This window comes from Xenopus laevis, chromosome 1L (genome assembly GCF_017654675.1).
Source record: "Xenopus laevis strain J_2021 chromosome 1L, Xenopus_laevis_v10.1, whole genome shotgun sequence".
Taxonomy (NCBI): domain Eukaryota; kingdom Metazoa; phylum Chordata; class Amphibia; order Anura; family Pipidae; genus Xenopus; species Xenopus laevis.
The window spans coordinates 2,419,560-2,436,671 of NC_054371.1; the positions used below are offsets into that span (position 1 = coordinate 2,419,560).

At 40.3% G+C, this 17,112-nt stretch overlaps 1 protein-coding gene across 1 annotated transcript in view; it reads right to left on the bottom strand.

Moving 5' to 3' along the window:
• The window catches only part of LOC108705124 (vomeronasal type-2 receptor 26), a 31,649-nt gene extending 18,360 nt beyond the window's left edge, over positions 1 to 13,289 (bottom strand). The window contains exons 1-2 of the mRNA XM_041586270.1: positions 13,054 to 13,289; positions 8,088 to 8,379 (exon numbers count right to left, since the gene is read on the bottom strand). Coding sequence (XP_041442204.1) covers positions 8,088 to 8,379; positions 13,054 to 13,289 — 528 coding nt within the window. The remainder of the gene's footprint in view (positions 1 to 8,087; positions 8,380 to 13,053) is intronic.
• Between the last annotated feature and the right edge of the window lie 3,823 nt (positions 13,290 to 17,112).

The following is a 17,112-nucleotide window of genomic DNA, read 5'->3' on the forward strand; positions in this document are numbered from 1 at the left end:
GGCATCCTACCCCTTTTTAAAGCTATCTAATGTATCAGCCTGTACCACTGATTCAGGGAGACAATTCCACATCTTCACAGCTCTCACTGTAATAAACCCCTTCCCAATATTTAGGCGGAACCTCTTTTCTTCTAATCAGAATGGTTGACCTTGTGTCAGCTGGAAAGACCTACTGGTAAATAAATCGTTAGAGAGATTATTATATGATCCCCTTATATATTTATACATAGTTATCATATCACCCCTTAAGCGCCTCTTCTCCAGCGTGAACATCCCCAATTTGGCCAGTCTTTCCTCATAGCTAAGATTTCCAATGCCTTTTACCAGCTTAGTTGCCATTCTCTGTACCCTCTCAAATTCAATAATGTCCAGTTTGAGCACTGTGCTCTAAAAATTGGAAGTATGACCCCCTCCTTCAATGAATCTATGCTCCTTTTAATACATCTCAAGACCTTATTTGCTACAGCCAAGTTTATTATCTACATGGACTCCAAGGTCCTTTTGCATAATGGATTTGCCTTGTGCAGTCCCATTAGGGGTAAAAGTGACTTTACATTTATCAACATTGAATCTCATTTGCCACTTAGCTGCCCAGATTGCCAGTTTGTCAAGATCTTGTTGCAAGTGCCACATCCTGGATGGAAATAATTGGGCTGGATAGTTTTGTGTCATCCACAGACACTTATACATTACTTACAACACCCTCCTCTACTAAGTCATTAATGAACAAGTTAAATTAAAGTTGATGAAATACTGAGCCCTGAGGGACCCCTTATTCCAAGTAGAGAATGTCCCATTAACAACCACCCTCTGTACCCGATCCTGTAGCCAGTTTCCTATCCATGTGCAAACAACTTCATTAAGCCCAACAAACCTTAGTTTAGAAAGCAGTTGTTTGTGGGGCACAGTATCAAACGCTTTGGCAAAATCCAAATAGATCTACTGCCACCCCACTGTCCAGCATCTTACTTACCTCATCATAAAAAGCAATCAGATTTGTCTGACATGACCTATCCTTCATAAAGCCATGCTGATTGTTGCTCATAGTGTCATTCACTAGGACAACATTTTAAATGTGATCCCTTAGCAAGCCATCAAATAATTTGCCCACCATAGTTGTCAGACTTACTGGCCTATAATTGCCAGGCTGAGATCGTAATCCCTTTTTAAATATTGGAATGACATTAGCTTTTCTCCAATCCATAGGCACCATACCAGATGAAAGCGAATCTGAAAAAATCAGAAATAGGGGCTGGTCTAAAACTGAACTAAGCTCTCTTAGAACCCGGGGGTGTATGCCATCAGGCCCTGGAGCCTTGTTTACATTAATTTTTATTAAAGGTTTATGAATCATATCCTGAGTCAGTCACTGACTAGATTGAGCTGAGCCATCAGTGCAGCTATGAAGTGAGCCTGGGAATTCAGACTACTCTATTGTATATACTGAAGAAAAGAACTGATTTAACACATTTGCCTTTTCTGTATCTGTTTCAACCATACTGGTACCATTATTTAATGGAGCAACAATCTCAACCTGCATCTTTTTACTATTAATGCACTTAAAAAACTTTTTGGGGTTAGTCTTAACCTCTGCCGCTATGCACTCTTCATTTCCTTTCTTTGCCTTCCGGATTGCTGATTTACAACATTTATTACAGTGTTTATATTCATTAAATGCAGCTTCTGTCCCTACAGATTTGTAGTTTTTAAATGCCTTTCTCTTCTTTCCCATTAACTTCTTTACCTCTGTATTAAGCCACACAGGATGATTCTTAGCACTTCTTCATTTACTCCTTAAGGGAATAAATTGAGAACAGTAATGATTTAATATAATTTTAAATGACAACCATTTCTGTTCTGTGTTTTTAGCTGAAAACTTAATGCCCCAATCAATACTCTGTAGGGCAGCCCTGAAGGCACTAAAATTAGCTTTTCCAAAATTCATAGTTTTTGTTGCCCCAGTGTATATTTGTTTTTGGATATTTATCAAGGGTCGAATTTTGAATTGAAAAAACTTCAAAATTCGAATTTAAAAAGACCAACCCAAATTAAGTTGAAATTTTTTTGGTTGAATAGGTCAGTTTTTGATCAAATAGGTCTGTATTTGGCTGAATTCGTATCTTACAAATTTAAGGAATAGCGCAATCGATCAAATTCGATTAGAAGTTTTTCCCAAAACAAAGTCCACCAATTGATTTCAAATAGGTTCTAGGAGGTCCCCCATAGGCTAAGACAACAATTTGGCAGGTTTTAGATGGCGAATGGTCGAAGTCAAATTTTTAAAGAGACAGTACATGATAAATTTCGATATTCATATTTTTGAATTTTTTTTCAAATTTGAAACTAATTTGGATTGTTCCCTTGTCAAAGTACACAAAAAATAGCTCAAAATTAGAATTTTTTGCTTTCATGTTACTTTATTGATGACCTTGTCTTGGTATTTAGATGTCAAGCATAACTCATAATGCCTTTTCTTGAAATAAAAACAGATTAAACAAAAAAGAAAAAAAATTCAAATTCTTTTATTCTTAAATTCACCTCGACCTTTGATAAATGTGCCCCTAAATGCTATAACATTATGGTCACTATTACCCAGGGGTTCAATGACTTGCATATTTGCTATAAGTTCTGGGTCATTAGAGATCACTAGATCCAGAATAGCATTTTTTCTGGTTGGCTCCTCAACAACCTATGCCATAAAATTGTCATGTAACAGTTTATAAACTTGTTCCCATTAACTCATCTGGCAGTACTGTTGCTCCGATATCTGGTTAATTTAAATCCTCCATTATCATTACTTCCCCCAAACTAGCAGCCTTTTTTATTTGCATCAGGAGCTTCGCCTCCTCCTCCTCACTTACATTAGGGGGTCTATAGCGACCCCTACAATTGATTTGCTGGACTCTTTACAATTGGTGAAGAACTCCACCCATAATACTTCTTCCCCCTTATTTTCTAACATAACCTACTCCTTTATATTAGATTTAAATCCTGCATACATACATACCCCTCCTCCTTTTCTATTTCCTCTGTCCCTCCAAAACAAAGTATAGCCACTGATATTAACTGCCCAGTCATGTGACTCATTCAGCCATGTTTCAGCCACACCAATCACATCATATTTTCCCTCCTTCACCAAAAATTTGTGACACAGTGAAAATTGCATTGAAGTCCATGGGTGACAATTTTTTTTTTTTTTTTTTTTTTGATGAGCGACAAATTGCACAATTTTTTTTTTTGATGCAAGACAAATTTTTTTACCTATTACAGTTGCACTCATCACTAATTGAGATGCTTGTAGGAATGTGACCCTTCAATATAAATTGGGATATTTGTCACTCAACGAATGTCAAAATATCTGTCTGTATGACATGTAGTGCCAAGTCATATTTTTTTTCACCATTTAGAGTATATGAGGGTCAGATCTTTACTGCTAATGGGCTGTGGTTGCTTGGGATTTGTATAGAAGCCAAAACATAATGAATAACATTTACAGCTCCACAAAAGTCTAAAAAAAATATGGCTAGAAATGTTTGGCCAAGTGATTTGGGCATTTTTACCAGCCCAAAGCTACCAAAGCTCTGTAGCAATAAAAATCCATGCCTCTGAAGATTCTCCATCTTTTTCCTTGGCAAACTACTGTACATGTATCAACGCTATAAAAACTGGTTATGATTTAATATAACATAGTTTTCAATTGAGTCCAAACATGACTAGGTTTTGCCCTTGGTTTGTCAGATTGGAATATCTGGGATGGGGCAGGTTACACATTATTGATATTTTGTATCTAAAAATTCAGCAGAAGGAACTGTAACCAATGAATGTGATATCACTTCTCCACGATGTTCCTGTTAGGAGTTATAGTTATTATATTCTTGGTCCAGTCCCTACTGACAGGAGGTCATAGACAACTAAAGCTGTGTCCTGCTAGACCACATGCCTTGCATTTCTGAGGGAGTGGGAGTTACCTGATGCCCCTGAAATCAATAATTGTCAGCTCTTCTAGCTAACTTTGGATTTATTTAGGATGACCCATTTCCATGGAGGTTTATCCTGTTTTTCCCTTGCCTCCAGGACCTTCAATATTTGGAGCTAAGTATAAATTGTCCATGTTTTTCCCTTTTATTTTATAAACTATTGTGGTAGCGTGCCAAAGAAAAAGTTAAAAAAGGTGTGTTTTACCTTTGATTTCTCCCCAATAGGATATAAAAGCTGCAGGGGAGATGTTAATAATCAAAGCATAGTCTCCCTGTTTAATGGATATTGCCATCTGGCCTGGATGCTTTAGTGTTCTGGAAGGAACAGGCAGTCCATTCCAGTGGTCCAGTTCGCATTTTGGAGCTCACCTTCCACAGGAAGACTATAATATGGAAAGGGTATTTAAACTTAATTGGAAGATTAGAGAATGTCTCTCAGCAGGTACAGCAGGTAGGAGACGTGGCTGTGTGAGGAAGTCCCAGAGGAGCTGGAGGTGCCACCTGATACTGCATGAAGCAGAGGGAGCCTGTGAGTCTGACAAAGTTGTACCAGGAGGCTGAACACTACCAGGAAGGAGTCCTGTGAGTACAGGGGTGAGCCACAACATTGTTTTGTTTGCTGGTCGTCCACAAGGGGCCCAGTCTAGTCAGGGACTGCTTCAAAGTGTGAAGTTAGTGCCCAGTGGGCAAGGTTTTATTTTATGATTTATGTTTGTTTGCTACAATGTTCACCCCTGTGCATAATTGACTGTGTTTGTTTAAAAGTGGGAAAATAAACTGCTGTTTTCCTTGAAGAAGCCTGTGTGTCCCTGTCTTTCTGCTCCTTTGTCCTTTGCTGCCTTCTCACCATTGAGTAATCCCCCCAAAAGTTACGTGTTCAAGCTGCCAGTTTGCCACACTATATAAATGTATGACTTTTTGGTTCAGTTCTGGGAAACTGTGCTTCAAGTTTCCACGTCTAATTGCAGGAACAAAGAACATGAAGACAGATATATACAGATCAGATGGAATTCTCATTGAAGGATTATTATGTCTGTAGAAATGAGTCAAATCCACTGGACTCGCTGTATTTTTTCCTCACCAGTCATCCAACTTTCTCAATTGAAAATAACTTGTACATTGATATATTGCTTCGCTATATATCCTCCGGAATGTTGCTCCAATCAGCATAATCTGTTTATCATAATCCTCAATGATGTCATTAAATTAGGTGATGATTGTATTAGCAAGATTGGAGCTTTGATGTGTTAATAAACCTTCCAGGGACAGATGCCAAACAACATTGTATGTGGCAGAAAATAGATGTTGCACTTATTACTTATGACTTCTTTAACACCTCTTTTGAACCAGTCACTCTCGGGTCTAGAATCTGGATTTGTCTTCAAACGTGTGTCCATTTTCTTTTAGATGTAGGTACACGGCCGAGTCCTGACCAGAGGAGCTGACCCTCCTGTGCTGCGCCATACACATGATTTCCCCCACATACAAATCAGTACACGCCTTACTGCACTGCATACACAATGTTACTCTTCTTGTGCTTTGGGTCTTTTGGGTGAACTAGTTGCTGCTTCAGTGTGTTGCTGGTTTAAAGCAGATAGGGATGTGGTTTATTAAAACCCTTCTAAGTTTTTCCGACACCCCAGCTACATACGGGAAGACCAAGTTCTTTTGTCCTGTTTTCCACCTTCACCGGTAGTCCCTGGTTTTATTGCTTCTTTTTCCACCAGTTTTCACAAGAGCCCAATCAGGATACCCACATGTCTTCAGGGCCCCTCTGAGATGTTTCATCTCTTTCAACTTAGCCTCTGTGCTGGAGGGGATCTTGTCTGCTCTGTGATGCAGAGTTTTTGACCCACAGTTTGTGATCTAGTGGATGGTGGGAGTCAAGCATCAGGTACTGGTCTGTGTGGGTAGGTTTAATGTAGACTCTATTTCCAGCTTTCCACCATCTCTGACTCTTACCGAACAGTCCAAAAAAGCGAGTGTGTTATCTTTCACATCTTCTTGTGTAAAACTGATGTTGTGATCCACTATATTGATGTGTTCAGTGAAAGTCTGTTCCTCCTGTGTGTGTATTTTAACCCATGTGTCATCCACATATTGGAACCAATGACTGGGCGTGATTCCTTTTAAGCTATCCAGGGCTTTTCTATCCAGGGCACTTCCTCCATGTACAGGTTTGTCACAATGGGCATAACTGGTGATCCCATGGCACAGCCATGCTTCTGCCTGTAGAACTTATCCTTGTACTTGAAATAGGTGGTACTTAGGCATAGGTCCAGTAAGGAACATACCTTCACTGGGTTAAGCTTCATTCTGTTGTCAAGGGTGTCTTTTAGCAACTATTTTCATACTGTTTTAACTGCCTCTGTGATGGGAATGCCCATAAAAAAAGAAGAAACATCATAAGATAACATTGTTTCTTCTATGCCCAGTACTAGCCCTTGGATTTTGTTAGTAAAATCCTGAGATCTGTATGTGATGCTCTGTAATTCCAACCAAAGGGTTTAGGATGTTGGCTAGGTATTTTGCCATGTTGTAGGTCACAGAGTTAATCCTGCTGACAAAAGGTCTGAGAAGGGGAGTCCATATATACATGGAGGGGTTTCCCCATTGTGGAGGCAATGATATGTGGCCCAATCATTAACTTTGTCTTTCTTCAGCTGGTCTATTACATTTTCCTGTAACTGTTGGTTGGATCCCTTTTTAGGGCTTCATACATGTTGTTGTTGCTTAGAAGTGTGGTCACTTTTGCATGGTAGTATGATGTATAAAGTACAACTGTGCATCTTTCTTATCCGTGGGCAGGATGGCGATACTCAAGTTCTTTTTGAGGGATGTCAGTGCTTCTCTTTCCTCTGATGTCACGTTTGATGGAGTTGGTTTAACACTGGCTAGGGCTGCAGACACTTTGAGGTGAAGTTGTTCAGCCTCGTTTTGTGGTACTTTGTTGTTTTTGATTGAGGCTTCAGTGGCTGCAATAATATTTACCACGGGGATGGTTTTTGGAGCAATTGCAAAGTTTAACCCTTTGGCTAGGACCTCTATCTCTGGCTGGGTAAGAGCCATGTCAGACAGATTATTTACCCACTTTTCCTTGTTTTCCTGTGTCCCAGTTCCTTCTTTTCTCCTCCAGGTTAATTTCTCCTCTTTTTGGTTGTTCCCAGAATGGGATACCAATTTGTAAAACTTTCCTTGCTCGTATTGTCTGCCACATACAATGCTGGTTTGGCACCTCTCCTTGAAAGGTTTAATAACACATCAAATCATCCAATCTTGCTAATAAAATCAACACCTAATTTAATGACATCATTGTGGATTATGATAAACAGATTATGCTGATTGGAGCAACATTCCAGAGGATATCTACCAAAGAAAGATTCTATGTACAAGTTATTCTGAATTGAGAAAGCCAGTTGGATGACTAGTAAAACATCTTCAAGGAAAAAACACAGCGAGTCTAGCTGATTTGATTTATTTCTACAGATATACCATGACCTGAATGAATGAGAATCTTCACAGTGGAAGGAAACAGTGGAAAGAAGTGCAGTCTGCATATTCTGATTCTGATTATTAAGCCTGGCTTCTTTGGCAGATGTTTAGCACTTGTTTGCAGCAGCCCAGAGCACAATGAGCATGTGCATGATCTAACAAGGCACATTTTGAAAGCATAAATTGTTACTTTAATTAAACTTTCTCAACCTCTGGGCTGGCACATTAAATTGAGAATGTGTATGTTTATAATCACTATACAAAACTAAGCATTTCTAGAAATATTCTATTTTAGACTTTAGCTCCCCTTTACGTTTAAAACATAATACCACTATGAAAGTACTGAGGAAAAATTCTTCACACTGTTTCTTGACACGTTCAGTCATTGTAGTACATTTCTAAACAAGCAATTTAGCAAGTCCAGTACATTTAGAAACTATGTGAGATATAAGTTCACATTCTTAGTAGATCACAAAGATATTGGCCACTTATCTCTCTAAAAAAAGGGAATATGTTAGTTCCTCACTAAAAAGGAAACCCTTTCTCCAGTGAGATGTGGCCTTTTTCTTGCTGTTAATTGTTTTTAAATAGTGTTCTAATGAAGTCTGCTTCTCTCACCTGGGGGTATCCATACAGAGTCAGTATCTGGGCTATGGGTACAGTTGTCTCTGAGGTGAGATCCCCAATAAATCCAGCAATGTGTCTCTTTCCCACACAGGAGTAATTGGGAACCGGCTCCCTGGTACCAGATAATATCTGTAATACACTCCTCACAGCCTTCAGTGCACTCCCACAGGAATCGTATATATGGTACCCCAGAGTCACATTGGGCAACCGCTCTGGATCCTTGTTAGTTTGCTCCACAGCAAATCGCAAGTCCACCAAGTACTTTATATTCTGTTGGCTGGAACTGAATAATGTAGATTTGGTTATATCCAAAGCACCATGGAATCTTCATATCATACTAATTATATAGAACTGCAATCTTGCATGAAATAAATGTGCCCAATTAAAAGATTCCACTTTGGATGCAAAGTCATTTTGTTTTGTGTCTCTAATAAGATTATGCTTCTACTTTTTACTCACCTAATGTTTGGTCAAGGGGAGAATGAAGAAATGTCCTCTCCATGGTAAACACCCTTATTCATTTATTGTGATGATCTGGGTAAATAGTTATATGTAACCCCAGAAATTCAATATTCCACCTTAATATATTTACCAACTGTAACCAATGCCTGTACTGTATGTGGCTGGGAGTAAGTTATATGATTTCTCACCATCAAACCAGGGTACAGTGGATTCATTCATGAAACTAACCCTAATTCATTGGAGCTGTAGTCTTGGGGCACATAAACGATGGCTGCAGAGACACATTTTTTAGCAACTTTTGCTCTGATACTTGTGGGCAGATTGATCAAAGGTCAAATTTTTGTGAATTATTTTTTTTACTCTAATAAATTGAAATATACTCACTACTCGAATGGGAGGTTATTTAAGAAAAAATGTCTAATATTCCAATGAATCGAATTGGAATCAAATTTTCTCTTCGAAAAAACTTGAATGTCCGGAAGGCAATTAACATATTTAAATGATTCAATAGACCTCTGCCTTTGACTTGTAAATTGACTCGGTAGGTTTTATGTGGCAAATATTCGAATTAGATATGGTTTCCAGGAACGAGGGATGATAAATCTCACATTTGTATTGGGGGAATACAATTAGAATGTGTGAATTTTTACACCAAAAGCAATTGAAAATTCTAATTCAGATTTACTATTCAACCATTAATTAAGCCTTAATATTTTGACGGAAACATTTTCATGGTTGCCTAAACTTTAATTTAGTAAAAAAAAAAAAACAACAACTTTTTACTCCTGACAAAACACTAAACAGAGAACAAAAAAAGCAATCCTTTAATGTATGTTAATTTTGTATCTTTTCACTGGATGTCCAGTTTAACAGCTCCTGTGCAAAAATACACAAAGATTATCCAACCTACATAAACAATATTTTTTACTTTAATATAAAATTCATATTAGAAACTTGGCTCACATATAGATCAGCCATATAGAATTGTCGGCACATTTAAATGAATATTATATATTATATCTGCATAAAGCTGCTTAACAACCTACCGAGCTACACAAGTACATTACGAAAGTGCCTCAGTGTTTATAATATAATAGTAAGTTTATACTTACCAGTGCTCTATACAGTGGGACCCCCTCCTCCCGTGACTCTCTGCCCCATTTAATACAAGTCAAGACCTTATTTGCCCTTGATGCTGCTGACTGGCATTGCTTGCTACAGACAAGTTTATTATCTACAAGGACTCCAAGCTCCGTCTCCATTATGGATTTGCCTAGTGCAGTCCCATTAAGGGTATAAGTGGATATTGTTACATCCCAGGTGCAGGACTTTACATTTATCAACATTGAATCTCATTTGCCACTTAGCTGCCCAGATTGCCAGTTTGTCAAGATCCTGTTGCAAGTGCCACATCCTGGATGGAATTAATTGGGCTGATAGTTTTGTGTCATCTGCAAACACTGATACATTACTTACAACACCCTCCCCTAAGTCATTAATGAACAAGTTAAATAAAAGTGGACCCAATACTGAGCCCTGGGGGACCCCACTAAGAACCTTACTCCAAGTAGAGAATGTCCCATTAACAACCACCCTCTGTACCCGATCCTGTAGCCAATTTCATCTGGATCTGGTGGCTTGTTCACATTCATTTTGACTTGTTTATGAACCATATCCAAATGTACCAGCCACTGACTAGAATAAGCTGAGCCAACAGTGAATCTATGAGGTGGGTCTGGAAATGACTCAATTATTTTACACCCGAAATATGAACATCAGAGGTCTACTGAACAGTTTGATGCCCAATATGCATAAATATACCAAAATATGGATGGAACCCAAATGAAAATAGTGCATATGAATGTTCTCAGATTTTCTCAGCTTCTCTAGACAGAGGCCCTGATGGCATATTATGTTTCATAGGACTCCCTAACTAGTGATGAGCGAATTTCTCCCATTTCGATTAGCCAAAAAACAGTAAAAAATTCTTAAAAAATTTGTGAAATCTAAAAGTTCACGAAAAAATAGTGAAATTCGAACATGTTCACTAAAAAATGGAAAAGTTTCAATGTTTTCACAAAAAAATCTAGCAATTCGAATGTTTTCACGAAACAATCAGAAATTGCCGAAGACAAATTTTCACCAGTAAATTTTCGTTAGAGATTCGCAAAGTTATTCGCCGGGTGAGAAACGCGGAATTTCGAAAAAAAATTGTGCCAGGTGAATTTATTCGCCCATCACTGCCTCTAATTGTACAAAGACCATAGAAATGTGTGTACACAGTGTGTAAGTATTTATGTGTATAAGTGTGCAAGATAAGAAAACAAAAAATGCAGTCTTTATTAAAATGTGTGTGGAAGTGTATAAATAAAAGCAACATGTCATTTCTGGAGCAGGAGGGGGGCTGGTTTCATGGAGGGGTCTTGGAGCTCCTCTTCTGCCGAGACCCTGGGCAGCAGGAAGTGAGTGGGTGGAGTTTGGGAATAAGAATCAGACAAAGGAGCAGTCACATGGTGTGATTGTGTCTGCTGCTTGGAGGACAGAGCTGCAATAATCACGTCACAGAACCGACACAACGGCCCCCGAGCCACATTGTCCAGAGGTGACAGAAACCACCAATGGAGAGAGAAACCTCTATTTGTGCAAGAACATTGCTACTCAATGCTGGGCAGTTAAAGGGTTAAATGTGGGAAAAGTAAGCACCCTTTTACATTTCACTGATTAGTATCTGGTGCACAAGATCAAGTGCAAATAATTAGATCCATGTGTAGAGGAAAAGTCTTGCAGGCCTTGCTTGGCCCCCTTAATGGAGTGAACAGTTTCTGGGTGCCCATGAGGCCCTTCTAGAAACTGTTCAAGGTTATGTGTAACATCTGTGAGAAGGTTCATATTACTGTTATGTTTTTGTTCTCAGTAACAAGGTGCAATATCTTTGAAGCTCGCACATAGTGGTACTCCCTTTATTTTCACATAACTAGCTAATCACACTGACTTGTACTCCTCATCACTTCCTATACTCCCTTCTGTACTCCTTTCATATACCATTCCCATGAAGTTCCCCACCAGAGGGTATATAATGTGTGGTCAATCTTTTGTTTCTCAGTTCTGACCTACTTGTGTATCAGAACCCACGGAGCTCGTGTATGTTTATTATATAAATAATAAACTTGGATTATTCCTTTTACCTCGGTGATCTCCGGTCTTTGGATTATTCCCTAACACATGTTAGAGAGAATCTTGGAAGAACCCGTGTTATTTAAACCTCAGATATTTCGTTTGTTGCTCTTTGTTGCTGAAGTGAGAGGCATCACTATTCCTGTTTTGATTGAGTTCTATGAGGCCAACAAACAAGGTTATAGATGCCGGCGAATCTGGGAAAGGATTTGATGGACTCCTGCTAACAGGAAGGTCCTTGTTGGCCCTTTTAGCTCAAAAAATATCAAAGAAAAGGAAAAGAAATATGTTTCGCTTAAGCTCTATTTATTCATGTTGAACAAGGGGGTAGACTGGCCCTAAAGTTATACTTTGTACAACTGCGTCTCTGCTGCAGGGCAGGTTGGGAAGCAGCAGTCTATGGGCAGGTTATTATTCTGAACTGAACCAGGCACAGAGTTTAGTAACATGATCCCAATGAAATATAGAGGGGGACCAGGAGCGCGTGTCCTACTAACAAACGCCAGGCAAAGTGAAACATCTAAAGTGGAACGCAGGACTTGAGAACCCCAATGCGAACTGTTTTTCATGCTTATTATAAGCACACACATATGTGAGTGCAATCTGTATTTTTATCTTTTTATTATATTAAAGAAGTTTTTACATGATTTTAGCATATGTTTTTAGAAGTCTGGAGTTTACCAATAGTGGGACAAAGGATTTTATTACATGCGGGTGACAAACCTAAACGTTTGTAAGTACCCACTACCCCACACAGGAGGTGGCCACTCTATCTATAAAAGGCACGGAAAAAGGGCTTTAAACCCCTTGGTGGAAGACCTCAAATCACACTGTATAGTAACTGCACAAAGGGTTACATATCTCATCTAATTTGAAAATACTACACTATATTGTATCTCTATCTCTTTTGGTGTCTATCCCTAAGCTTTTAGCGCTGGTATATCTTCGTATGAAGAAAAGTTTGTTTACATTGTGGTCGATCTGAGGGAGAACAGGTGTTTTACCGGCCAAGGGAGTGAACCGCAGAACCTTGGGATCTTGTCTTTTGTTTATACCCAATGAAACATAGGCAAGTGCAGCCATTGATCAGAATAAATGAGCCCACAAGTCTTTCATTTCAGAACAAAGTTTGTTTTAGGAAAGAGAATTTCCATTAGAATTTAATGAAATGACAATATTATATTTACTGGTAATAATCAGAATATCCCTGGAATATACCAACATGTTCCTATACCCAAATCCAAACAGATATATTTTCCCCTTATACCAGACAATTGACCATTTCTTTCCTTCCCCAGTGCCTGTAAAATGTAATACTTACTCAACACATAACAGTTTGGGTACAAAGGTGAAATTTTCCGGTAGTAAAATAATCTTTTTCATAGACAAATCTACAGTCATCACCCCTCCGATCATGACGTCTCCTTCCTGGATATATTCATATTCCTCAACTGCTTTAATGATCTGCAGGTGACAGGCAGGTTTCCTAGGCTCAGACAGGGTTAAAATATAGATCAGCACTTTCAGGGACTTTAATGCAGCAGTGGATCTCAGCATTGCACCCAAGTAAAGCTCAGGGCACCCTAATATAAGCAGTAAATCAGCACATTTTCGCATCAGCAGTAACAGTTACACAGAGAGACACAGGTGTAGAACAGATTAAGGGGCCCGGCTAATAGGGATGTAGCGAACCGCCGCCGATGTGTTCGCGAACGCCGTTCGCGAACACCGGCATAATTTGCGAACTGTTCGCGAACTGTTCGCGAACTTCGATCATCCGAAAATCGTTCGATTCGAACGATCGAAGGATTTTAATCGTTCGATCGAACGATTTTCGTTCGAATCGAACGAAAATCGTTCGATTTTAGCGATCGAATGGTCGAATGGGCGACCGATTTTGACGCGAACGCCTATTGGCGAACGTCGCGCGACGTTCGCGAACTTGCGGCGGACGCGAACAGTCGAAGTTCGCGCGAACTAGTTCGCCGGCGAACAGTTCGCTACATCCCTACCGGCTAATCCAACCCTCATTTTATAGAGAACAGAGAGAGGATTTGCACAGTAGAATGAATATAGACACAGGCACCTGGGGGAACTCTGCTCTATTCTGGAAATGGTACAATTAATGTTAGAATCTTTGCTCTGCCATAAAAATATCTTCTTTTTCTGTACACTTCAAATCCCTCCAGCAGCTCTGTGGCTTGTGTTCTGTATAATATCATAACCTGCCAAAATAATACGAGATCAGTCATTATTTATTAGTATTCATTTCCAAATTACATTTTACGTTTTCTCATATCTGTCAGGGGCCTATTGGCTCCTAGCAGAGAAGTCCGGACGAAGGAGGAGGCCTCAGGATAAAGTTCAAGTCTGTGGTAACAAGAAAGGGATCAGGAGTAAATGTAGTCAATTCCAGGCAATAGATCAGAGAAGGCAGGCAGAGAATGAGCAAAGTCAAAGTACAGGCAGGGTCAAGTAGTCCAGGAATCAGAATACAAGGAAAATAGGAACACACAGGAATGCAACAAACAAATCCTATGATCGGAAATGAACCCGTGACCTCAGCGTCTTCTTATTTAAATTTTTTGTGCCAAGAGCACCAAGAAGAGTGCCATTGGGTACTCCTGACAGTACCCCCTCCCCTAGAGGGGCCACTTGACAAACACATTGTGGTTTCTTTGGAAACTGTTTCTAGAATTCCCGTCAGGGAGCATGGACATCAGCATGTTTTTGCCAGGAACACTTCTCAGGACCAAAACCCTTGCATTGGATCAAAAATTGTAGAGACCCTCTAGAGTCCAAAATCCTCTCCATCTCAAATTTGGAGACCCTGTATGGGGACCAAAGAAAGAGTGGTTTGCTCAGAAGAGAAGCAATTAGCGATTGCCAGTTTCATCAGAGACACATGGAAAACATTAGGGATTCACATCTCAGGAGGAAGCTGGAGTCTGACAACCACAGGATTAATAATCTCCACAACGGGGAATGGACCAGCAAATTTTGGACCCAACTTGGTGGATGGAACTTTGAGATGAATGTTTCTCGTTGAAAGCCACACTTTGTCCCCAACTTTATATAAAGGAAAAGATTTCCTTCTTTGATCAGCATAATTCTTGTGGAACAGGGAACTCTTTTCCACATTAACTTTGGTAGTGTAGCTGACCAAATGGTGGACATGTGGCCTACATGATCATCAGCCACTGGAACATCAGACAAGAGGAAATCTTGTGGGAAGGCTGGCAGATGTTGTCCATACATGGTTAAGAAAGATGATCTTCCAGTGGAGGCGTGACAAGTGTTGTTATGAGAGAATTCTGCCTAGGGAAGTAGATTGACCCAATCGTCCTGACAAAGGGATACATGACTTCTCAGGAACTGTTCCAGCGATTGGTTTACTCTCTCTACTGAACCATTTGATTGAGGGTGATAGGCAGAGGAGAACTGGAGAGTGATACCCAGATATTTACACAGAGAGCACCAAAACCTGGACACAAATTGGGAAACTCTGTCTGAGACAATCTCTTCCAGAAAGCCAGAAAGTCAGAAGAAATATTGAATGAACAACTAAGGGAGTTCAATGGCAGAAGGGAGCTTTCAAAGAGGGATAAAGTGTGCCATCTTACTGAAGCATAACTGTTGAATACTGTAGAATACCTACCCCTATTACAGTGTTCCCATTAGAAGGTGGTAATTCAACAATAAAGCATATAGCTAAATGAGTCCAAGGACAGGAAGGAATGGGTAGAGGTTGCAATAGACCGCAAGGACAAGAATGACTAGACTTGGTAGCGTCATAAGTCTTTCACATCCTTCTGAAGAGTTGGCCACCACAGTAGTTGACTGACTCAAAGCTCAAAGGTCTTTTGGGTACCTGGATGTCCAGGTTGTTTGGAACAGTGGCATTGCTGAAGGATTGGAATGTGGAAATCGGGTTGCACATATACCATACCTATGGGGGTATCAGCAGGAGCATAGTACTGGATAGATAGGATCTGGCTGCCAAGTGGAGGGAACAAGGAAGCAATGATTTTTGCAAGAGGAACAATTGGCTCTTGGTCTTCACTGATGCGCCCCTCAGGAACCATGCTTCTGGATAGGGCATTTGTCTTCCAATTTCTGGAGCCAGGGTGATATGTAAGGACAAAATTGACGTGTGAAGAAAAGTGCCCACCGAGCCTGATGAGGATTCAGTCTCTTGAGAGTCTGGATAAATTCCAAGTTTCTGTGATTGGTATAAATGGTGATGGGGAAAGGTGCTCTTTCCAGGAAGTGGCACCAATCCTTGGAGCTCCCGACATCATAATTTTGTTTAGCAGGAGAGAATTCTTTTGAGAAGCAGCACAAGGATGTAATTTCTGATCTGCAATTTGTCTCTGAGAGAGGATATCTCCGGCCCTGACATCGGAAGCATCTACTTCAATGAAGAAGGGTTGCAGAAGGTCAGGATTTCAGAGGACAGAAGCATGAGGTGAATGAATCTTTGAGGGACTTAAATGCCTCCAGAGCATGAGGGGGCTAGGCATTAGGTTTTCCTCCCTTCTGGAAACCCCCTTGATACATTGTCTGTAATAAATAATGAAAATTACTAATCTTTGTATGGCCTTAGTGTGACAAGAGCTCTGATAATGCTGGAAGCTGCAGGCCTGAAGGGGTGGGGCAGGGAGGTCACATGGTGAGGAAGCTGTTTGCTCAGAGAGGTCAGGAGGAAATGGAAGGGCATGCTGGGAAAGGGCTTCCAGGAAAGACTTGCTGCAGTGTGGGCTGGTGGCTGCACAACAGAGTGGGATAAGCTGCGGCGTCCCCTCCATTTGGACTGTGATTCCTCAGAGCTGCACCCCATGTTATGTTACTGGACTGTTAATCTATAAGCCTGTTATACACAAGTGCAGCTGGAATACTCACACTCACTTTCCCTCTTGCTGGACTGCCTGAGACTGGAGGTGAATCTTACTTTATATGAGAATCTGAGACTGAAGGGACTAGGCCACAAATATACACTGACTTGTGCTCCTGTTCAGCAGTTGTTCCCTACCAGATACATAAAGGGATTGTTTGTTATTAAACTTTCCTTGTACTGTTACCTGCCTGTGTGCTTCTTATGTGCCCATAAACCAGTCTCGTGCTCTGGGACGTCACAAAGTGGTTGGCAGCCGTGGGATAACACACTGGGCACCATGCGCAGGCAGGAACTGGAAGAATTAACCCTTGCTACGCTAAGAAAGTGGTGTCGCAATCGGGGTATTGCCCCTGAAGGGAAGAAAAAGACAGAAATCATTGCTTTACTACTACCACTCCTACCTTCAGATGCAGAGACTGTTACATCTGAGAGTGCAGTTGCTGGGGGCCCCGAAATGGTCCAGGGGCCACCCACTAATCCTAC